At 36.2% G+C, this 25,425-nt stretch overlaps 1 protein-coding gene across 3 annotated transcripts in view; it reads right to left on the bottom strand.

Moving 5' to 3' along the window:
• Window positions 1-25,425, bottom strand: part of NOL4 (nucleolar protein 4) — a 413,857-nt gene that overhangs the window by 307,458 nt on the left and 80,974 nt on the right. For all 3 annotated transcript variants that reach the window (XM_034995876.1, XM_034995877.1, XM_034995878.1), the window contains exon 2: window positions 10,215-10,364. In XM_034995876.1, the coding sequence (XP_034851767.1) occupies window positions 10,215-10,364 (150 nt within the window). The remainder of the gene's footprint in view (window positions 1-10,214; window positions 10,365-25,425) is intronic.

The raw sequence follows: 25,425 nt of genomic DNA, 5'->3' as shown, positions 1-25,425 counted from the left end.
ATAGGCAGTAAACTCTAGGACATCGGCCACAGCAACTTCTTTCAAGATACATCTCCAAAGGCTAGTGAAACAAAAGCAAAAATGAACTTTTGGGACTTCATCAAGATAAAAACTTCTGCACAGCAAAGGAAACAGTCAACAAAACAAAGAGGCAACCCACAGAATGGGAGAAGATATTTGCAAATGAAAGAGAAAAGTCTGGTATCCATGATCTATAAAGAACATCACAAACTCAACAGCCAAAAAGCAAATAATCAAGTCAAAAAACAGGCAGAAGACATGAATAGACACTTCTCCAAAGAAGACATACAAATGGCTAACAGACACATGAAAAAGTGTTCATCATCATTAGCCATCAGGGAAATTCAAATCAAAACCACATTGAGATACCACCTTACACCAGTTAGAATGGCAAAAATCGACAAGGCAAGAAACAACAAATGTTGGAGAGGTTGTGGAGAAAGGAGAACCCTCTTACACTGTTGGTGGGAATGCAAGTTGGTATAGCCACTTGGGAAAACAGTGTGGAGGTTTCTCAGAAAATTAAAAATAGAGCTACCCTATGACCCAGCAATTGCACTACTCGGTATTTACCCCAAAGACACAGATGTAGTGAAAAGAAGGGCCATATGCACCCCCATGTTTATAGCAGCAATGTCTGCAATAGCCAAACTATGGAAAGAGCCGAGATGCCCTTCAACAGATGAATGGATAAAGAAGATGTGGTCCATATATACAATGGAATATTGCTCAGCCATCAGAAAGGATGAATACCCAACTTTTACATCAACATGGATGGGACTAGAGGAGATTATGCTAAGTGAAATAAGTCAAGCAGAGAAAGTCAATTATCATATGGTTTCACTTATTTGTGGAACATAAGGAATAGCATGGAGGACATTAGGAGAAGGAAGAGAAAAATGAAGGGGGGGAAATCGGAGGGGGAGAGGAACCATGAGAGACTAGGACTCTGAGAAACTGAGGGTTTTAGAGGGGTGGGGGTGGGGGGATGGGTTAGTCTGGTGACAGGTATTAAGGCAGGCACGTACTGCATGGAGCACTGGGTGTTATATGAAAACAATGAATCGTGGATCACTACATCAAAAACTAATGATGTATTGTATGGTGACCAATATGACATAATAAAATAAAATTAAAAAGAAAAGAAAGAAAATATCTCTCAACTTGGGGTGTTTGCTGTGCTGTAGAGGTGACCTGAAATAGAGAACAGGGCTGCATTCTGATTATCACAGGAAGCTGGGTCGGTGTTGCTGGAACTTAACATTCAGACGGAAAGGATGTTAAATGGCTTGGAGTATTTGAAAAAAGCCAACTGCCTGCCCATAAGCCTACAGGGCCCAACTGAGAAATGTCACCTTAGGTTACACAAATAATTATACAACTAATGGATACATAGGACAAAAGATACCATGTTTACATGTACTCTACTAAAGAGAAAAAGCATACCAAGATAGAAATTTCTCGGTGGAAATTCCAAATTCTCAAAAGTAGCAGGTAGGTCAGTTTCTTTTGGGATTCACCTCCTCTCCCGTTACTGTAGCCAAGGAGCAGAGCCATACTCAAACATGGCTGTGTTGTGTGTTGATCGGGAGAGGGCATTCCCAGGAAAATGAGGGGGAGGGGAGGGAAAGGAGTAAACAGATAAACAGATAAGAAATAGGCAAAGGCTGGTTTCTTTTTACCTAGTATGAAATGAAAACTGCTGCTGATAAAGCTAGTGAATAATAGTCTCAATTCTGGGAAAGTCAAGAATGAAGACCTGGTGGGTGTTATCCATAGGCCAATGAGGAGCACAGATAATACAAAGAAAGAAATTGATCTTTCAAAATCTAGTTAATAGGAAGCTGTTTATAGCATCTGTCACCCCACATGCAACTCTGCATTTTAAAAATCAAATTTCCATTATTTCAATCCTGTTTGAAGCAATTACTATGTTAAAACCATATATATTATTTCTGAGCCTCATAAAAATCCTTCAAATAATACATGCCCAACTCATACATATAGAAGTCACCTAATCTGGGATTTAAACCAAGTACGGCTGACATCAAAACCAGCACCATTTTCTCTGTACTACCTCATACTAGTCATTCACAACTTATATCTTCTTCTTGTCATATTTCATCCCAATTAAATACATATATAGGTATTTATACAAGTGCACACATGCATATGCTTGAAGAAATTCAGGAGATTTTATTTATTATACAATGACCATACCCAGGAATACCTAAAACCTCTGGATCTGAGTGAAAATCACCCTCTAGGAGGCATGAATCATCCCCAGTAGTCAGAAAGCTGCACTGGCTCACTTTCACCACAAGGGTGCACTGAAGTAGCAATTTACTAGGTTGAACGTAAAGAGTTAATGGTTTCTTCAAAAGGTTAATTCCCTTTCAAGGAATAGATCTATTCACTGGGACATTATCGTTTAATACAAAAATTATTAATGACAGGTTTTGTGACATTCGTTGATGATTAACCGGTTTCAGTGAGCTCTTATGTCTTTTGATGATCTCCACTACCAAAAAGACCGCTTCTGAGTATGATGGATTTGCACTATTAATCTGCCCACCTGTGCTAATTCTAACTACACCTAGATGAGAAATAAATCAATTTTGATGAATGGCGGTATACCTGTCTTCTGCTTCAGAATGGTTGTTTAATAACTCTAATTGCCATGCCATTGATTTTTTTTTTTTCCGTCTGAGATGTTTTACACATTTGACTTATTAGGCTGAATATTATTTTTAGTTTTCAAAAACAATAGGGCTGCTCTAACATAAAAGTGGATCTAATATGATATGTCCCATGTTGAATTTAATGGTTGTTTCCAATACATAGAAATCACTTCTGTAAAACCTATGTATGTGTGGTTGTGTAGAATATGTGGGTATAAGTGTGTATCTAATAAAAATAAACCAATCTCTGGAAAAGTAAGTCAAGTGTTTACATCCTGCCTCAAAGATGGGTACATTATTTCATGGAGTGCTGACGTTTTCCCTAGAAAGCAAATGAGGAAACTTTGTGTTAAATATTTTTTTTACCTTATTGAGAACCCCCAAAACTGCATAAATCTGGGGCTGTGTTGAGTGTAAACATGGACGTGCACACTCTTCACAGCCATGGGATACTTTACTAGTCTTATTTCATTATTTCTATTTATAGTAACAACTCTGTATTGTTTAGTTGATATTAAAAAGGCAAGGATTTCACAAAGACAAGGAGAATTTATTCCTTCAACAAGTACTTATTGAGTACCTCCTATGAGACCGGCCCTCTGCTAAATGTGCTTATACAGTGGAGACATGGTCCCCCCACCAGCAGGAACTGTGTGACTTTTTTTTTTAAACATCTACTCTACTTATACAAAAACAAACGAATGAAAGGATGCTAACAAAAGGAGCATAAAATATCTTATCTATAACTGAGTAATATTTTGTACTCATAAACTCTCAAAGATAAACTAATTGTAAAACACCCTTCTAAATCACTGAATTGTTGTATAACATTATCACTGAATTCAATATTAAAGAGTGTCTGCAAAAATATTTGAATTTGAAATAATTTTAAGGTTTTTTCTATCTCTATTTGAATATCCAGAACAGTTGGTTATTTAAGACGCTGTAGTTTGTAATAACGAAATAAAAAATGTCATCTATATAAAAAAGACAGGAACCTATATTTATTTGTTATATTAATTTGCTTTGATATTTTTGCACATTAAGTCAAAGAAGATGGCTGATAGACATAATATTAATTTCTAAGTCCCACAGAATATTTTTCTCAACACTTATCTTCAGTAACACCCTATCCATGCATTTAGATCTGTGGCAGGGAAGGGAAGAATTCAAAATGGCAAAAGGAAGTGAGAAGGGGCAGAAGCACACATTGTTATATTCTATTAGTAAATCATGACTGAATAGCACTTTTACTAGGAAATCTTATTTAAATTTCATAGTTTTAAATCTAATACTTTAAATCTAATACTTAGTAATATTAGTTTTAGGTATAGAATTTAGAGATTTGTCACTTACATATAACACCAAGCGCTCATGCAACAAGCGTCCTCCTATCTATTTTTAAAACAGTACTCTCATCTTTTAAAAATATTTCATTAAAAGAAATGGTACCCTCTTTTTGGAAAATATTTTTTTTTAAAGATTTTATTTATTTATTCATGAGAGACAGAGAGAGACAGAGAGAGAGAAGCAGGCTCCCAAGGAGCAGGGAGCCCGATGTGGGACTCGATCCCAGGACCCTGGGATCATGACCTGAGCCGAAGGCAGACGCTTAACCATCTGAGCCACCCAGGCGCCCTGGAAAATATTTTCAAATGAGGTTTGTAAAGGCTTTTTATCCTTGTCTTGACGACATGAGTTCTCAACTTCCAAATATCATACATGTTTCGAAAGCTATAATATATAATGCTGCACTGGGATTCCCACAAAAATCAGGCAGATCCTACGCTACCTGGGGTGTGAGATGTAGGAATGTTGACTTAGAGCATCCAGAATTCCCTTTCTGTAGATTTCTCTATGGTTGAGTTAAACCCAGCTAGATACAGAAGCAAGTTTATGAAATGATTATACAAAATGCCCATGACTGCTAGCAGTCTATTTGTTCTCCAACTTTTCTTGCCCAGGGATATTTGAAGTCCATATAAAGATATAGGGGTCAATGGTTTAACCCGAATAATTTAAATCCTAACTGGAAAACTTGACACACTGTGATAGGGAAGGGAAAGAGATTTGGAGAGCAAAGCCTCCCTGGTCCTAATCACAGAACTAGATAGGTAGATATATTTCAACAGTAAGATCTAGCAAATCCTATTAAATGCTGTCTCAGACTATAGGACCATAAGACAGGCAATGCTGACAGTCACATGATCATTTATGTTTACAACGAAAATGCAGAAGAAAAACCATAAATAAACAAATGAGATATACAGCAAAGCCTCAGGTTCCAGACAAGAATAAATGCAACTGAGGAACAGCCACATGTGTTGTGATGCAGCTTAAAATCATATTATAACTAATAAGCTGCCCGTTCATAACATGGCTCAGATTACAGCAAAATTTTTAACAAAAAAAGGAGAGCAGTGAAGATCTGACATTTGGTGGCTTTCTCCTTTGATTACTCTTTTAAATTCCTGGAAATATGAAGTCCAATGACTACACATCCTTTTCATTACTATTCTTATCATCATCATTATGATTATTTACAGAAGAATTCTCTAGATAAGAGTGGAGCCAAAATGTTCTATCTCTTAGCTATGCTTCTCAGCCAATCTGCCTTTATAACAGCAGGATACATTCCCTATGTTTGCACATTTCTGGTGCCAACTAATTTACTCGTTTTTGTTACTATCTCCATTGTGTTGCCAGCACAGTAATGGTCCCATACACACCATTATTGTTGGTGTTATTGCTTCAGAGTTGTTTGGTTTTTTTTTAGATTTATTTATTTTAGAGAGAGAGAACGAGCGGGAGGAAGGACAGAGGGAGAGGAAGAGAGAATCTCGAGCAGACTCCCCACTGAGCATGTAGCCTGATGTGAGGCTTGATCTTATGACCCTGAGATCATGACCTGAGCCAAAATCAAGAGCAGGATGCTCAGCCAACTGAGCCACCCAGACATCACCCCCTACTTTTTGTTTCATTTTCTTTGGTGTTGTTCCTTCAGAGTTTAAAGAAAACTGAAAGGTAACCTAAGCCAAAAAGAAGTTAAATTAATTGTTTGGAGCTCTTGAATTTTAGTGTAGTGTTATTTTTTCACACCACGATGGCTACAAATTTTGCTCATTAATCTCATTATAAGTTGACAAGAACTCTAGAAAATTTTACATAACAAATCAGCAGAAACCAGTGCAAGTTAAGATATTCTATTTAGCAGTGGAAACACTAAGCCAATAAAGTATTCATAAAAAGAAGAGAACAAAAATTATGCTAACTAAAGTCTTAAGGTTAAGTGTTCTAGATCTGATAAGATAAAGATGTACCTTTTTTAATTTTCAGAGTAGGAATGTAGACATTCTACATGATGTGTTTTTCTATGTACATCCCTAGAAAGGGATGTTCAACTCATATTAAAAACACATTCTTTAAAAAGAACCACTTTTAAAATTTTTCAAAAAGTTCACTTGAAATTAATATAATAGACTTAAACTTTGGAAAAAGCAAAGAAAAATGAATGATATTCTCATAAACTTCATCAAGTGGGAGAACTTCTGAGCAAGGAAACTCTGGCCTGCTTTCATGCTTCCCTTCTGCCCAGTGAAACCTCAGGTAAATTTACACTGTGGACTTTCCAGGGATGGTGACATCTAGAGTTTGACATAAAAGGATGCATGAGAAGTTATTATTATTTCTATCTCCCAACACAGAGGCATCAGGGTGGGCAGAGGAAATTATATCCATAATTATAACTGGAACAATGGCAGAGCTGTGTTAATTGTCCTGCTGGTCCTTCTACTTGGAAAGTGAGTAGTGACTGGATAAAGGCAAAATAATACTATTCCAAGGTTTACCATATGCCAAGCACTTTACGTACAGGAACTCATTTATTTCACCACACCATGCATATTGTTATCTCCCTCTAAAAAGGGGGATGAAAAAAGTAAATAATTTGCCAAAACTGAATAGATAGGAAGTGCTAGATTTGAAATCTGAAGCTGAGTTTGTCTGGCTTCTGGCCTATTTTCTTTTAGCTCTAGCATATGTTCTCCACTCTGAGTTAAATGAATGTAATTATTGGCAGCGATGTATGTGAATAATACATGTAGGTTTACTGTATCACACTACAAGTTGTATGTGTGTGTGTGTGTACATATACACATTTATATGCAGACTGTTCTCTCTATTGAAAACACTGACTTTTCCCCTTAGCTCCTGGATTTCCAGCAGTCACTCTCATTTTACATGTAGAAGAGAGAGCTTTGAAACTTAATCCTCTAATCGGACCCTAACTTATGTTACTGGAAGGGCAACTGTGCTTAGCCTGGAATAAAATACACGTGATAAAAGACAACTGGAGAAGACTGATATATTCCCAAAGGTGGAGCTCAGGCAGAAGTTGAGAATTAAGTACCGGAAGACAACATCTCACAATAATTTCTTACAATATTACATCATTAATTTTGGAGTAACCTTCCAAATTGCTAAGCCTGCTTGCATTCAATTTTCAGTACAAAGATATATTTTAAATTCAAATATAAGTGATATTTGAATGAGTCATACCTCCTCTCTGTTCTGTGAATGTAGATAATCAAAAGTTGACTATAGTCAAATATATTGAAGGAAACACATTCAGTGCGGCAATAATAGTCATATATACACAAGGACAAATGCAGAAAAAAAAAAGACCTAAAAGACATTAGAATTCCCCATGACTGAACAAAACAATTATGATAGCCTTTACATATTCCTAAAATGTGTCATTTTATGTGGATTTTTAAAAAGAGCTCATCAGTAGTAGGATACATACCCTCCAATTTTATCTATAGTCAGATCAGATTGCAATAATAGTTAAGTTGTAAAATGCCTAGATATTTCAAGGAATGACATACTGCAGATAGGTAAAAACAAATAGCATTCAGAAGTTAATCCAATATTAAAGGACCACCATTTCCTGCAGAGTGAAAACATAGAAAGATTGGCAAAAAAAGGCAAAGTAAATAAAATGACCACTAAATCTATTGATAATATTATTAAAACAATATGAAACACTTTAATGATTAGTTGTATAAGTATGGTTTCTTGGCCATGTAGGAAAAGGGAGAAAAAGGTCAATAAACATAATCATGCATGTGCTATGACTAATGTGTTAGAAGTAGCAAAAAAAAATCTTAAACTTCATGGGAACCATTATAATTGCCATAGGTACCAATGACTAGCCAATTCTAGCATTAGTATTGAGAACTCAACACTGACCCAACAGGCTAGGGCCCTAATACCACTAACGCATTCCATTTCAAATTGCGTTTCATCCTATGCCCCATTTAGGTGAACATTTATATGAAATATTAACATTAGACTTAATCTATGGTAGAGTGATATGTGCAGTTTCGCTGGCAGCAGCAGCTCTTTTTTTTTTTTTCTATGATGTATTATGACTCTATAAAATGGAAATCTTTCCTAACTAGGATTCAATTAAGAGATACCAGAAGGCAAAAGATTATGCCAAAAAAGAACCTTCATGATATTAGAAAAAAGGTGAAAGTACTTTAGATGTGGAAATTAAAAATCCACTGGGGAAAGGATCTTTAAATAGGATGTTCTCAAGAGGGAATGGAGGAGGCTTCAGGGCTGCTTACATGTCCACAGTTGGTATTTCCACCCCAAAATGCAGAAAATGTCTTCATAATGTTAGTGCAAAATGATAAATGTCGGGAACATGTTTACCAATGTACTGGAAGTGTCTAGCATGCATAATGGCAATGGATCACATTCCCTACATTTCACCTAAGAAAACAGGGTGACAGAGTTGGGTCTGTGTCATGTTTCCATTTGAATTAAAGGTCTCTAATAAATGCACTCCAAAGATTAAATCATTTTAAATTGCTTTTGGCACCTAAACAGATTTGGCTGCTACACTCTACCAATAGTGAAGCCGCTTTTTTGCTTATTGGTTTGCTCTCATTTCACAGCTGAACTTATGCATTCCTACCTTACAAAGTTCTATCAAGTTCAGGCAGCTATTTCATGAAAATGCATGATCATCAGAGTACACAGTTAGTGATATTAGTAGATCAATGTATATCCTTTTTCCTGTTACTATCCAAAGATACAACCCTAGCTTAGGAGACAAGCAAAATGAGTATGTTCAGTAATATTAGTCTGCATAAAAATATCTTAAGAAGCTAGGCCATTGTCATTAGTCATGATAAGAATGTCTCCTAGGATATGTAAGTCAAAAGAAAGTTTATGTGGCAGAATTATGTAAGGAAACTTACAATAGTGCCTGCCCACAAACCATGCAATTTGGAAACAGCCAAGAAACAAAACCATAGAGAAGGAGAGATAAATACAACATGTATTAGGGGTTATTATGCAACTACAAAGGTTCAATATGACCCTGGAAATATAGCAAAAAATAGTTATGGAAAAAGAAGCTATTTCTTATGCTCAGTAGCTAATTTTCAAACATATGTACCTGTATTTGAAACTTTGAGCATTTCACACATTTTTCTGTATCTGAAAAAAAAATGGATCCAGACTGATATTGTGTATCAATATAGCTGAAAACAGTCAATAAAAAGGTAGCCAAAAGCAAAATTCAAATAAGAATTCTAAAAAAGGATATTATTCTGGTTGCTGATAAAACACTTCTGATGTATACTTTGCTCATGTTGGAAAAGAATAATTTACTGTTCAATTTTCCTAGAAAGGATGAAATATCTATAAGATGATTTCATAAAATGTTTGATTAAATAAAAGCTAGATTAAAGTGTCTAGGTCAAACTGTAAATATAATAGAAACTTAAAAAATAATATATAACTCCATTTTGAGAATATACATATTTCAATATCTAACAGTTAATTAAATGTTTTCCACATAATTTACGATAAAAACATTGTATATTTCCATTTTAAAATGTTTAAGGGAATTGGATCTATTAAAACAACACATATATTTTAATTCTCTATTCTGGAAAATTAAGAAATGCATACCCTTCAGGACAAATGTATTTAACATAAGGTGACACAAGAAAAGTACATCAAATTTCCCTTATGCATGGAAACATATATTAAATAGGAAATACCTGAACATATTAATATGATTTGAAGGGGAAGGAATGTTAAGATTATAGTGGTAGTACAAAAGTTCGTATATCCCAGTCCATAATTCATACATTATGATTTGAATATATATTGAATATATGACAAAAATACATCTTCCCATTTGTGGGCATTTGACTGGGACTACCACATTTTAAGTATATTTAAAGAAAACAAAATGAGAGTGCTAGAGACAGATTTAAATTATATGCAATAGACTTAGTGAATATATGGCCAAAACAGAATCAGTAATAATAATAGTTTAAATGTTAGGTGTAACATAATATGGTCTAATTTATATTGAAGATAGAATATTTATAAATATTTAATCCAATTTCAACAAACATACATAATATCAAATTTCAAAAAGCATGCCTCTTTTTGTTTTTTGTTTTGTTTTGTTTTTTAACTTACTGCTTTGTAAGTTCTCTTTTGTCCAGCATGTTTTCGAATTTGTTCTCCATTTGGCCCTGTTTCCACATGCATCGAATAGATAATGTCAAAGAAATCTTCAACCACAGCTACCCGCCGCAAAGACAGCTTCTCATCTACCCCTACACCATCCTGAAAACAAAACCAAAAAAAAAAAAAAAGACACAAAGTTAACAGAGAGAGTGAATTAAACAAAAATATTTTGATAAACTGAACCAAATCATCCAGATAGGAAATTCCAAAAACTGTGAGTGAATATTGCATCATTTCATAAATTGTTTACATAGAGAACTTTAAGAAACATGAAAAAAGGAGGAGCAAGATGGCGGAGGAGTAGGAGACCTAAATTTCCTCTGGTCCCAGGAATTCAGCCAGATAGGGATCAAACCATTCTGAACACCTACAAACTCAACAGGAGATTGAAGAAAAAAATTGCAACAACCCTCTGAACAGAAAAGTGACCACTTTATGGAACGTAGGACGTACGGAGAAGTGAATCCGAGGTGATATTCTGGAAGATAGGTGGGGGGAGGGGCCTCCGTCAGCCACTTCTGGCAAGTGATAGAGCCTCAGAGCACAAAATCGGAACTTTTAGAAGTCGGCTCCGCTGAGGGACGTCACTCTGGTGGCTAAGCGGGGGGTGGAACCCTCCGGGACAGTGTGGTCTCAGGACCCTCGGGGTCACAGAAAGACCAAGGGTGCCTGAGTGTGGCAGAGCTCCCAGGTAACGGAGCAGGGAAGCTGGCTGCAGACGTGGAGCCCAGGCGTGGGGTTGCCATAAACCATGATCCGCAGCACAGTTGGGCCACTGCTCCTCCAGCAGGGACCCAAAAAGCGGCAGATCCGGGGAGACTCCCCTTCCTCCCCTGGGAGGAGCAGTATGGGAGCTCACCGCAGGGATCTGCTGGGTTTGGAGACTCCACACTGAGTTGGGTGCCAGAGATAGAAACACGCAGTCACACGCTGGGTGAGCACGGAGTATGGTCTCGGAGTCGGGAGTGATTGACTGCTTTTCTCTGGGGGCGCACTGAGGAGTGGGGCCCCAAGTTCTCGGCTCCTTCGGGGTGGAGATTGGGAGGCCGCCATTTTCACTCTCGTCCTCCAAAGCTGTACCGAAAGCTTGCAGGGAACAAAAGCTCCCAAGAGCAAACCCAAGCAGATTACTTAGCCCAGGCCAGGCAAGGGCGGGGCAATTCCGCCTCAGGCAAAGACATTTGGGAACCACGGCAACAGGCCCCTCCCCCAGAAAATCAGCAGGAACAGCCAGCCAAGACCAAGTTTACCAATCAAAGAGAACAGCAGAACTCCAGCACTAGGAGAATACAGCACATAGAATTCATGGTTTTTTTCCTCCGATTCTTTAGTCTTTCAAAGTTAATTTTTTTTAATTTTCTTTTTTTTTGTTTTTTGGAATTTTTCTTTTTCCCTTTTCAACCAACATCTTTTCAATCCCTTTTTTAATAAAAATATTTTTTATTTTTCATTTTTAGAGTCATATTCTATCCCTTCATAATAGTTAACCTTATTTTTGGTATATATATAATTTGTTCTCTCTTTAAAATTTTGGGATACAGTTTCTTCTAACAGACCAAAATATACCCTAAATCTCTAGTGTATGGCTTTGTTCTAGTCTCCTGCCTGATCACATTCTCTCCCTTTTTTTTTAATTTCCCTTCTTTCTTTTTTCAACCAACTTCTTATCAATTCCTTTTATAAAATCTGTTATAATTTTCATCTTTACAGTCATATTCCATCCCTTCACTGTATTTACTCTTATTTCTGTACATATACAAGCTTTTCTTTCTTTAAAATTTTGGGAGGCAGTTTCTTCTAATGGACCAAAATACACCCAAAATCTAGTGTGTGGCACTGATCTATTCACCAGCCTGATCATATATGATCATATTCTTTTTTTTTTTCTTTTTATCTTGTTCTTTTTCATCTTCTTTTCTTTTTTCTTTCTTTCCCTTTCTTTTCCCCCAGTTTCAGGTGTCTTCTGATTTGTTTAGTGTATATTTTTCTGGGGTCATCTTTACCCTGTTAGCATTTTGTTCTCTCATTCATCTATTCTCCTCTGGACAAAATTACAAGACAGAAAAAGTCACCACAGCAAAAAGAACAAGAGGCAGTACCGACTGCCAGGGACCTAATCAATATGGACATTAGTAAGATGTCAGAACTAGAGTTCAGAATGACGATTATAAAGATACTAGCTGGGCTTGAAAAAAGCATGGAAGATATTAGAGAAACCCTTTCTGGAGAAATAAAAGAACTAAAATCTAACCAAGTCAAAATCAAAAAGGCAATTAATGAGGTGCAATCAAGAATGGAGGCTCTAACTGTTAGGATAAATGAGGCAGAAGAGAGAATCAGTGATATAGAAGACCAAATGATGGAAAATAAAGAAGCTGAGAAAAAAAAAGATAAACAACTACTGGATCACGAGGGCAGAATTGAAGAGATAAGTGATACCAGAAGATGAAACAATATTAGAATAATTGGGATCCCAGAAGGAGAGAGAGGGGCAGAAGGTATATTGGAGCAAATTATAGCAGAGAACTTCCCTAATTTGAGGAAGGAAACAGGCATCAAAATCCAGGAGGCACAGAGGACCTCCCTCAATATCAATAAAAATAGGTCAACACCCCGATATCTAATAGTAAAACTTAGGAGTCACAAAGACAAAGAGAAAATCCTGAAAGCAGCTTGGGACGAGAGATCTGTAACCTACAATGGTAGAAACATTAGATTGGTAACAGACCTATCCACAGAGACCTGGAAGGCCAGAAAGGACTGGCATGATATATTCAGAGCACTAAATGAGAAAAATATGTAGCCAAGAATACTATATCCAGCTAGGCTGTCATTGAAAATAGAAGGAGAGATAAAAAGCTTCCAGGACAAACAAAAACTACAGGAATTTGCAAACACGAAACCAGCCCTACAAGAAATATTGAAAGAGGTCCTCTAAGCAAAGAGAGAACCTAAAAGCAACATAGACCAGAAAGGAACACAGACAATATACAGTAACGTCACCTTACAGGCAATACCCTGGCACTAAATTCATATCTTTCAATAGTTACCCTGAATGTAAATGGGCTAAATGCCCCAATCAAAAGACACAGGCTATCAGATTGGATAAAAAAACAAGACCCATCAATATGCTGTCTGCAGGAGACTCATTTTAGACCCAAAGACACCTCCAGATTGAAAGTGAGGGGGGTGGAAAACCATTTACCATGCTAATGGACACCAAAAGAAAGCTGGGATGGCAATCCTTATAATAGACAAATTAGATTTCAAACCAAAGACTGTACTAAGAGATGAGGAAGCACACTATATCATACTTAAAGGGTCTATCCAACAGGAAGATCTAACAATTCTAAATATCTATGCCCCTAACATGGGAGCAGCCACTTATATAAGCCAATTAATAACAAAAGCAAAGAAACACATCAACAACAATACAATAATAGTAGGGGACTTTAATACCCCCCTCACTGAAATGGACAGGTCATCTAAGCAAAAGATCAACAAGGAAATAAAGACTTTAAATGACACAGTGGACCAAATGGGCTTCACAGATATATTCAGAACATTCCATCCCATAGCAACAGAATACACATTCTTCTCTAGTGCCCATGGAACATTCTCCAGAGTAGATCACATCCTAGGTCACAAATCAGATCTCAACTGGTACCTAAAGATTGGGATCATTCCCTGCGTATTTTCAGATCACAATGCTTTGAAACTAGAACTCAATCACAAGAGGAAAGTCGGAAAGAACTCAAATACTTGGAGGCTAAAGAGCATCCTACTGAAGAATGAATGGGTCAACCAGGAAATTAAAGAATTAAAAAAATTCATGGAAACAAATGAAAATGAAACAAAACTGTTCAAAATCTTTGGGATGCAGTAAAGATGGTCCTAAGAGGAAAGTATATAGCAATACAAGCCTTTCTCAAGAAACAAAAAAGTTCTCAAATATACAACCTAACCCTACACCTAAAGGAGCTGGAGAAAAAACAGCAAATAAAGCCTAAACCCAGCAGAAGAGAAATAAAGATCAGAGTAGAAATCAATGAAATAGAAACCAAAAGAACAGCAGAACAGATCAACGAAACTAGGAGCTGGTTCTCTGAAAGAATAAGATTGATAAACCCCTGGCCAGACTTACCCAAAAGAAAAGAGAAATGACCCAAACCAACAAAATCGTGAATGAAAGAGGAGAGATCACAACCAACACCAAAGAAATACAAACAATTATAAGAACATATCATGAGCAACTCTATGCAGGCAAATTAGATAACCTGGAAGAAATGGATGCATTCCTAGAGATGTATCAACTACCAAAACTGAACCAGGAAGAAACAGAAAACCTGAACAGACCTATAACCACTAAGGAAATTGAAGCAGTCATCAAAAATCTCCCAACAAACAAAAGCCCAGGGCCAGATGGCTTCCCAGGGGAATTCTACCAAACATTTCAAGAAGAATTAATACCTATTCTTCTGAAACTGTTCCAAAAAATAGAAATGGAAGGAAAACTTCCAAACTCATTATGAGGCCAGCATTACCTTGATCCCAAAATCATACAAGACCCCATCAAAAAGGAGAACCACAGACCAATATCCCTGATGAACATGGATGCAAAAATTCTCACCAAAATATTAGCCAATAGGATCCAACAGTACATTAAAAGGATTATTCACCACGACCAAGTGGGATTTATCCCTGGGCTGCAAGGTTGGTTCAACATCCGCAAATCAATCAACGTGATACAATACATTAACAAAAGAAAGAACAACAATCATATGATCCTCTCAATAGATGCAGAAAAAGCATTTGACAAAGTACAGCATCCTTTCTTGATTAAAACTCTTCAGAGTATAGGCATAGAGGGTACATACCTCAATATCATAAAAGCCATCTATGAAAAACCCACAGCGAATATCATTCTCAATGAGGAAAAACTGAGAGCTTTCCCCCTAAGGTCAAGAACACAGCAGGGATGTCCACTATCACCACTGCTATTCAACACAGTATTAGAATTCCTAGCCACAGCAATCAGACAACAAAAAGAAATAAAAGACATCTGAATCAGCAAAGAAGAAGTCAAACTCTCACTCTTTGCAGATGATATGATACTTTATGTGGAAAACCCAAAGACTCCACCCCAAAACTCCTAGAACTCATACAGGAATTCAGTAAAGTGGCAGGATATGAAATCAATGCACAGAAATCAGCTGCATTTCTATACACCAACAACAAGAGAGAAGAAAGAGAAATTAAGGAGTCGATCCCATTTACAATTGCACCCAAAACCATAAGATACCTAGGAATAAATCTAACCAAAGAGACAAAGGATCTGTACTCAGAAAACTATAAAATACTCATGAAAGAAATTGAGGAAGACACAAAGAAATGGAAAAACATTCCATGCTCATGGATTGGAAGAACAAATATTGTGAAGATGTCAATACTACCTAGAGCAATCTACACATTTAATGCAATCCCTATCAAAATACCATCCACTTTTTTCAAAGAAATGGAACAAATAATTCTAAAATTTATATGGAACCAGAAAAGACCCTGAATAGCCAGAGGAATGTTGAAAAAGAAAAGCAAAGCTGGTGGCATCACAATTCTGGACTTCCAGCTCTATTACAAAGCTGTCATTATCAAGAGACTACGGTACTGGCACAAAAACAGACACATAGATCAATGGAACAGAACAGAGAGCCCAGAAATGGACCCTCAACTCTATGGTCAACTAATCTTCAACAAAGCAGGAAAGAATGTCCAATGGAAAAAAGACAGTCTCTTCAACAAATGACATTGGGAAAATTGGACAGCCACATGCAGAAGAATGAAACTGGACCATTTCCTTACACCACACACAAAAATAGACTCCAAATGGTTGGAAGACCTAAATGTGAGACAGGAGTCCATCAAAATCCTAAAGGAGAACACAGGCAGCAACCTCTCTGACCTCAGCCACAGCAACTTCTTCCTAGAAACATCGCCAAAGGCAAGGGAAGCAAGGGCAAAAGTGAACTATTGGGACTTCATCAAGATAAAAAGCTTTTGCACAGCAAAGGAAACAGTCAACAAAACCAAAAGACAACTGACAGAATGGGAGAAGATATTTGCAAATGACATATCAGATAAAGGGCTAGTATCCAAAATCTATAAAGAACTTATCAAACTCAACACCCAAAGAACAAATGATCCAATCAAGAAATGGGCAGAAGACATGAACAGACATTTTTCCAAAGAAGACATCCAAATGGCCAACAGAGACATGAAAAAGTGCTCAACATCACTCGGCATCAGGGAAATCCAAATTAAAACCTCACACCAGTCAGAATGGCTAAAATTAACGAGTCAGGAAACAACAGATGTTGGCGGGGATGCAGAGAAAGGGGAACCCTCCTACACTGTTGGTGGGAATGCAAGCTGGTGCAGCCACTCTGGAAAACAGTATGAAGGTTCCTCAGAAAGTTGAAAATAGAGCTACCATACACCCCAGCAATTGCACCTCTGAGTATTTATCCCAAAAATACAATGTAGTGATCCGAAGGGGTACGTGGACCCCGATGTTTATAGCAGCAATGTCCACAATAGCCAAACTATGGAAAGAGCCAAGATGCCCATCAACAGATGAATGGATAAAGAAGATGTAAGATACCTAGGAATAAATCTAACCACACACACACACACACACACACACACACACACACACATCCATACCACACACACACACACACACACACAAAACGGAATATTATGCAGCCATCAAAAGGAATGAAATCTTGCCATTTGCAATGACGTGGATGGAACTGGAGGGTATTATGCTGAGCGAAATAAGTCAATCAGAGAAAGACATGTATCATATGATCTCACTGATATGAGGAATTCTTAATCTCAGGAAACAAACTGAGGGTTGCTGGAGTGGTGGGGGGTGGGAGGGATGGGGTGGTTGGGTGATAGACATTAGGGAGGGTATGTGCTATGGTGAGGGCTGTGAATTGTGTAAGACTGTTGAATCACAGACCTGTACCTCTGAAACAAATAATACAGTATATGTTTTAAAAAAAAGAAGAAGATAGTAGGAAGGGAAAAATGAAGGGGGGGAAATCAGAGGGAGAAACGAACCATGAAAGACTATGGACTCTGAGAAACAAACTGAGGGTTCTAGAGCGGAGAGGGGTGGAGGGTATGGGTTAGCCTGGTGATGGATATTAAAGAGGGCACATATTGAATGGAAAAAAAAAAGAATTATGCTAAAATCTAAAAAAAAAAAAAAAGAAACCTGAGAAAAGATATTTGGCATAGTGATCATGCTTACCCATAAATAACATCTTTTAAGTTTTATCATGACTTATTTGTAGCCATCAGCATAACTTTCTTAAATTATTCTAAAATATATGTTAAGGCTTAGTAATTTTTATCACAATAATTTCATTCTAGATATTGATTCATTCATCCAATCACTATTTATTGAGTTGCTAGGTACTGGAAGTTGTTATTAGAAAAAGAAAAGAAATAATGGGCACCTGGGTGGCTCAGTCGTTAAGCGTCTACCTTTGGCTCAGGTCATGATCCCAGGGTCCTGGGATGGAGTCCCACATGGGGCTCCCTGCTCAGCAGGAAGCCTGCTTCTCCCTCTCCCACTCCCCCTGCTTGTGTTCCTGCTCTCACTATCTCTCTGTCAAATAAATAAATAAAATCTTTAAAAAAAAAAAGAAAAGAAAAAAAGAAAAAGAAAAGAAATAATATGGAATCTCTATCCTTAAACATCATATAAGCTAAGAAAGAAAATGCATCTACTATGTTATCAGATTGGACTAAGGGACAATAATTGTTCAAGGTTAAAAATGTGAGCTATAGAAATTATCTAGGTGTGCAGTTTGGATTCTCCACTCGGAAATTATATGCCTAGTGCAAATCATTTAAATTTCCCTAAATTTCAGCCTTCTCAAATTTCAGTTTTCTCAATTGGCAAACAGAGAGTAGAGCCCACTTCACAGAATTGTAAGAATTAAATGCGGTAACATAGGTAAAGGATTTGACCCAATGGTTGGTATATAGTGAACACTCGACAAATGGTGACTCTTGTCATTTTGACGATCATGATAAAAATATAAGCAAAATAAATATGGGAGTTCAAAGAATAAAGATATCACCTCTGGGTGAAGTAAATTCTTGGAAGAAATAGAATTTGATGTGGGTGGAGATACACACAGTGCCTAAGCCATGGTGGTGCTGGTGGGAAGTGTAACAAAGAGCCAAACCCTCCCATAGATGACAGAAAATAAGAAATGTATAAGAAAAGAATAAGAAATTGGAAATTAGAGAAAAAAGAAATTTAATCTTTTAATCTTTTATGAACTGGTTTCCCGTTTGCAAACAGAGACATGCACGCACATGCATACACACACAATGTTCTTATTTGGACCCTGAGGCATAAACTGAAGTAACGTGACATAGCCATTATGTTGGTAGACAACATAAGAAGGTGATTAATCTGAGCAAAATCATTATGCAGTCAATGAGTCAAATGGTGAAAGCCTCTTTGAACAGTAGTCCCAGCAGACGGAGCTCACTGCAAAACTCAAAACAAATCACATGGTGCTTTTTCTTCGTTTGGCTTTGTTTTTTTTTTTTTTCTGATTTATAATAGGTCTCAGAAGTAGCAGTGTCTGAGGCTGTATATTCAAATAGCCATATATACATATATATGTCTGTGTATACATATATATGTATACATATATATGTATGTGTATATATTTAAATATATACAAATATTTATGAGTTGTACGTAAGGTCAAACTGCATGGTATCTCATCTCTGTTAAATTTGAAGCACTCCTTCACAATTACCTATGATGCATGTGATTTGTCATCAGGTTTTAGACCTTTCTCACTTCTCTCCTTTAACATTTTGAGGCATCTCTTCTATACTGGGCCCCATGGATAATCCCTTATTGTCTCGTGATGCAAGACCAATATGTAACAAAAGTACAGAGAAGCTGCATGAAGTGCGGCTACGACTAGCCCAAAAAACTGTTGTAGCTTAGTGTACAGTGCCTGGGAAAGACTATTTCAGATGCCTACCCCTCAACCACCCTGGCCTACCCCCACTCCTCAGAGAACATCCACTGTTCCTAGGCTAGAAATCCAAATTCTAACTCTGCCCATCAGCAAAAACCACCCACAAAATTTTGTCTTCTTTTCTCTCACTCATAAAATTTGTACAGTTTCCTCTCAGTTCCTTTGCTGGGTAAGCAGAAACATAGAAATGTTGTACAGTTAATAAACTGTGAGTGATGTAGGAATCACAGCCTATTTATTCATTCCTTCAACAAGTATCCCAGAAAGACTAAATACTGCCAAGCCCTCTACTAGGTGCTGAAGTTACCAAGGTCAGTTGACTTCTCAAAAGAAAAAATGGAGGTCAGAAGGCAATAGTACAATATATTCAAGATGCTGAATATTAAAAAAAAAAAAAAACCCTGCTAAACAAGAATTTTATATCCAGAAAAACTAGTTTTCCAAAATTAAGGTGAGGTAAAGACATTCCCAGATAAACAAAACAGAGAATTCAATGATTGTAGACAAGAGAAATTTATTCCCCCATAGTCCTGGAAGCCAGAAGTTGAAATTCAAAGATGTTGGCAGAGCTGCACTCCCTCTGGAAGCTCTAGGGGCAAATCCATTCTTTGTCTCTTCCAGTTCCTGTGGTTGCTAGCATTCCATAGCTTGAGGCCATATCACGCTGCCTTCTTGTCTTTGGTGTATCTCTCCTCTGTGTGTGTGTGTGTGTGTGTGTGTCTCTCCTAATGGCTCATCTTATCTGAAAGCATTTAAAGCCCAACCAGATAATCCAAGCTAATCTCTTCACTCAATATCCTTAATTTAGCCCAACCAGATAATCCAAGCTAATCTCTTCACTTCATATCCTTAACTTAATTACATCTACAAAGACTCTTCTTCTAAACAAGGTAACATTTACAAATTCCAGAGATTAGGACTTGAATTTTTTTTTTTTTTTTTGAGGGAAAGTGGGGTGTGGTGTGAGGGGTGGGGAGGAGGAGGTGAGGGAAAGAGATAGAGAGAAAATCTTAAGCAGGCTCCTCACCCAGAGTGGAGCCTGACCCAGGGCTCAATCTCACAATCCTGAGATCATCACCTGAGCTGAAATCAAGAGTCAGACTCTTAACCAACTGAGCAACCCAGGCACCCCAGAACTTGAAATCATTAGATGGTCATTATTTAACTACATGTAGTTATGAATTAGAGTACAGAAGGTACAAGTTGTGCTATGGGAACATATATTGGAAATGCTTCACTATTGGTGGTTAATAGTCAGTATTCTTTCAGGAAATCATAAGTTCAGTGTTAAGATAATATTGAAATCACATACATTGGGGAAGGGAGGTCATCTGTTATCCTTCTGTCATGTAGACCTGCTTACTTGCAATTGTAATTAAGCTCAATTCATATCCACACTCTTATTAAAACTCCAAAATGCCTTCAGAGGTTGGGCCAACAATGGAAGTGAGCGAAGTATTTGTGGTAAGAAAATAAGGAGTAATGAAGCCCTTCAGGAAGTGGGAGAAATATATTCAATGAGCTTGGAGCTTAACATACTTAAAATACCATGGGGTGTGTGGTGGCTCAGTGGGTTAAGCCTCTGCCTTTGGCTCAGGTCATGATCTCAGGGTCCTGGGATCGGCCCATGTGGGGCTCCTGCACTGCAGTCTGCTTCTCCCTCTCCCTCTCCCCACCACCCTGCCCTGCCGCTTATGCCTCTTTCTCTCTCAAAAAAAAAAAAAAAAAATCTTTAAAAAACATACTTCAGGTACCATAAAAAGAAAGATATTCACAAACAGACATGTTATAGTGGAAATGTTGAATGCCAAAGACAAACTCTCAAAAGCAACAAGAGATAAGTAACTTATCAACCTTTGAGGAAACCCCAATAACAATTCCATGCTTATAGACATGCTTTATAATAAATAGTAAAAGGGAGTTTTCCAGGATAAAAGTGGCAAGTGACATCAAGCAGTAATCCAAATACAAATGTAAATACTAAGAGCTTCAGTAAAGGTAGGTAAAGATAAATAAATAAATAAATAAATAAATAAATAAATAAATAAATAGCAAGCCAAATACAATATAATTACTTATTTATTCTTTTTTAAAGATAATAATTGAGTCATTTTTATTTATTGTTTTCTTTATTAATCTACAATCCTTCCTCAGTTACAAAAATTAGTAGACTTTGTGTTGCAACAGGTGGGCCAGAACCACATCATGAAGACAGAAAATGAATATATAACAGGTACATTGCCATAAGGGAAAATATATACACTACAACTTATATCTTGTTCCTATTACTGATAATAAAATTAATTTCACAGTCTCAAACATGAGGGTCTCATTTTTTTTTTAAAGATTTTATTTATTTATTTGAGAGAGAGAGAATGAGAGAGAGCAAGCACATGAGAGGAGGGAGGGTCAGAGGGAGAAGCAGACTCCCTGCCGAGCAGGGAGCCCGATGCGGGACTCGATCCAGGGACTCCAGGATCATGACCTGAGCCGAAGGCAGTCGCTTAACCAACTGAGCCACCCAGGCGCCCCGAGGGTCTCATTTTTGACAAGCAATACCTTAAGGGATTTTCAAATATTTTCTTTAAATCTCTACCATCATCTTCTGAGGTGAGAACACTAATACTCAGAAGTTATGTAACCTTCCCAAAGACTCACAGCGATTACTAAAGCTGGGTAACAGAGTTTTTTTGAAAGAAAGAAAATCCTGTTCATCCTAAAAATACACTTGGACATATCCCACACAGATGTAACTGGTGGTTATTTTACCAAGGATTCCACAAAAGGTTTTTTAACCCATAGTGGTGTTGAAATAATCTACATTTGCAATTAAACATAGCAAGATATATAATTACAATACTAGAGAACAAGAAAGATTGAAGATTAAATATTCACCTTGAATACTGATTCTTTGGGAATTGACTGATTTAAAAGGCAACTGACTAAAATAATATGTAAATAATTGTATTACTGGTATAATAACATACATAAATGTAATAAATTTGACAATGACAGCACAAAAAAGGCAGTAACGAAGCGATATTGGAGTCTGGAGTAAAGAAATAACAGAATGATAACTCAAATCCACAGGTAGAAAGAAAGAGAACCAAAAACGTTAATAAGGTTAACAACAAAAACTCTGCTTTTCTACTTCCTTCTCCTAGCTCTTTGAAAGACATAGCAGTACATAAATAATTATCAAACTATAATATTGTGAGATTATTGATATATCTGGATATTATATATATATAAATCATAGAATTAAAAAGTGAGAAAATTGAGCTCTTTAGCAGTAAAGTTTTATATTGGATTATAACTAAATCAGTATATATCTGAAGTAGATTCTGATAAGTTAAAACATATATTGTAATTCCTAAAGTAACCCCCACATTTAAAAATATATAATTTCAAATCATTAAAGGAATTAAGATTTTACAAGGCAAAATATGTACTTAATAGAAAAAAAGGCCAACAAAGGAAAATTAAAGGAAAAAAGACATGAGATATACAGATAATAAAGCAAAATCACCAATATAAATCCAATCACATCAATAACATTAAACATGAATGGACTAAGGAATCCAAACAAAAAGAATTGGTTAAAAACAATATCCTACTGTATATTATGTAGAGGAGTAACAATTTTGGTTCAAAGATGCAGATAAGGGGTGCCTGGGTGGCTCAGTCAGTTAAGCATCTAACTCTTGGTTTTGGCTCCGGTCATGATCTCAGGGTTGTGAGATGGAAGTGGAGTCTGCTTGAGATTTTCTCTCTCTCCCTCTCCCTCTGCCTCCCCCACCCGCCGGCTCACACTCTTAAATAAATAAATAAATAAATAAATAAATAAATAAATAAATAAATAAATCTTTTTTAAAAAGATGCAGATAGGATGAAGGTAAAAAGCTGCATTATGAAATTAAGAACAACAACAACAAAAAGAGCTGGAATCGCTATATTAATATTAGAGAACAGAGTTTAAACAAACCAACAACAAATGTTACTCACAACAAAGAGGAAAATTTCATAATAATAAAAGGGTCAATTCACCAGCAAGATATAATAATTATATATGCACCAAAAAACAAAATTCCAAGTAGTATGTGCACGCACACACATTGTTTAAGCAAAAACTGACAGTATTAACAGGTGAAATCAACAATAATAGAGACTTCAAAACTCTATTTTCAAAAATGAATAACAAGGGAGAATATGATCAAGGAAAAGAACACTGAACAACACTATAAAAAATAAACCTAACAGACATACATAGGACATCCCACACAACAGAAACAGAACATTCTCCATGACAGACCATATTTCAGCCTAAAAGAGGTCTCAATAAGATGTAAAGGACTGAAATACGTTTTATATGTTTTCTGATCAAAATGGAATTAAATTACAAATCAATGACAGAAGGAAAATAGGGAAATCTACAAAGATGAAGAAATTAAACAACACACTTCCCAAAAGTTAGTTAGAGTTAGAGTTAGAGTTAGAGGAGTCAAAAGGAAAATTAAAATATACTTTGAGATGAACAGAAACAGAAACACAAAATGCCAAAAATAGTATTTCAAGGGAATTTATAACTGTAACTGCATATTTTAAAAAATAACATACTTATCTTTCCATCTTATATAACTAGAAAAAGAGTAAACTAAAACCAAGCAGAAGAGGGGAAATATTTTTAAAGAGGAGAAATAAATTAGATAATAGAAAACAATGGACAAAATCAGCAAAACCAAAGTGCAGCTTTTGAAAATATATTTTTAAAAGACAAAACTTCAGCTGTATTAACCAAGATTAAAAGAGAGAAGACATAAATTACTAAAACCAAGAATGAAAGAAGGAACATCACTACTGATCTTATAAAAATAAAAATAAAAAAGGATTATAAGAAATAGTATAAACAACTCTATGATAAATTAGATAACTATGTAAAGTGAACAATTTCTAGAAAGATACAAATTATTGAAATTGAGTGGAAAAAATGGAAAATTTGAATAGGCCTACCACAAGTAAAAGAGATAAAATTAGTAACTTAAAAAAATTCTTACAAAGAAAAGCCTGGGCCCAAAAAGTTTCACTGGACCAAACATTCAAGAATGAAGGCCAATTTATCATTAACTCTCTGGGGGGAAAAAAAAAGAGGAGACATTTCCAAATAATTCTATAAAGCCAGAATTACCCATATACCAAAACCAAATGTATTATGAGAAAAGAAAACTATGGACCAATATATTTTATGAATATAGATGTAAAAAACTTCAACAAAATACTAGCAAACCAAATCTAATAATATATATATATACATATATGTAAATTATTATATACCATTACTAAGTAGGATAATCCCAGGTACGCAAGGTTGATTTAACATATAAAAATTAATTATGTAATACACCATATTAAAGAATAATGGACAAAAGCATATACTCACCTCAATAGTTGCAGAAAAAACATTTAACAAAAGCCAACATACTTTCCTAAGAAAAACCCTAGTGAAGCAGAAGTAGAAAGGAATTTTCTCAATATGATAAAGGGCATCTACAAAAGCCCTACAACTAATATGCATTTAATGATGAAAGATTGAACGCTTTCCTTCTAAGGACAAGAGGAAAACAAGAATGTCTGCTCTAGCCACTTCTATTTAACATTTTACTAGAAGTACTAGTCAGGGGAATCAGAAAAAGAAAAGAAAAGGCACCTAGTTGAAAAGGAGGAAGAAAAACTATCTCTATTTGTAGATGACATGATCTTGTATGTAGAAAATTCTATAAAATCCTCCAAATAACTATTAAAACTAATAAGTGACTCCTTAATTTCTCTTTCTTCTGTCTTGTTGTTGGTGTATAGAAATGCCACTGATTTCTGTGCGTGGATTTTATATCTGCCACTTTACTGAATTCCTGTATGAGTTCTAGCAGTTTTGGGGTGGAGTCTTTTGGGTTTTCCACATAAAGTATCATATTATCTGCAAAGAGTGAGAGTCTGACTTCTTTGCCGATTCAGATGCCTTTTATTTCTTTTTGTTGTCTGATTACTGTGGCTAGGACTTCTAATACTATGTTGAATAGCAG

This window comes from Mirounga leonina, unplaced genomic scaffold (genome assembly GCF_011800145.1).
Source record: "Mirounga leonina isolate KUSES-001 unplaced genomic scaffold, KU_Mleo_1.0 Mir_93, whole genome shotgun sequence".
Taxonomy (NCBI): Eukaryota; Metazoa; Chordata; class Mammalia; order Carnivora; family Phocidae; genus Mirounga; species Mirounga leonina.
Note: the sequence above shows the minus strand (reverse complement) of the source record. Positions and strands in the feature narration are given on the sequence as shown.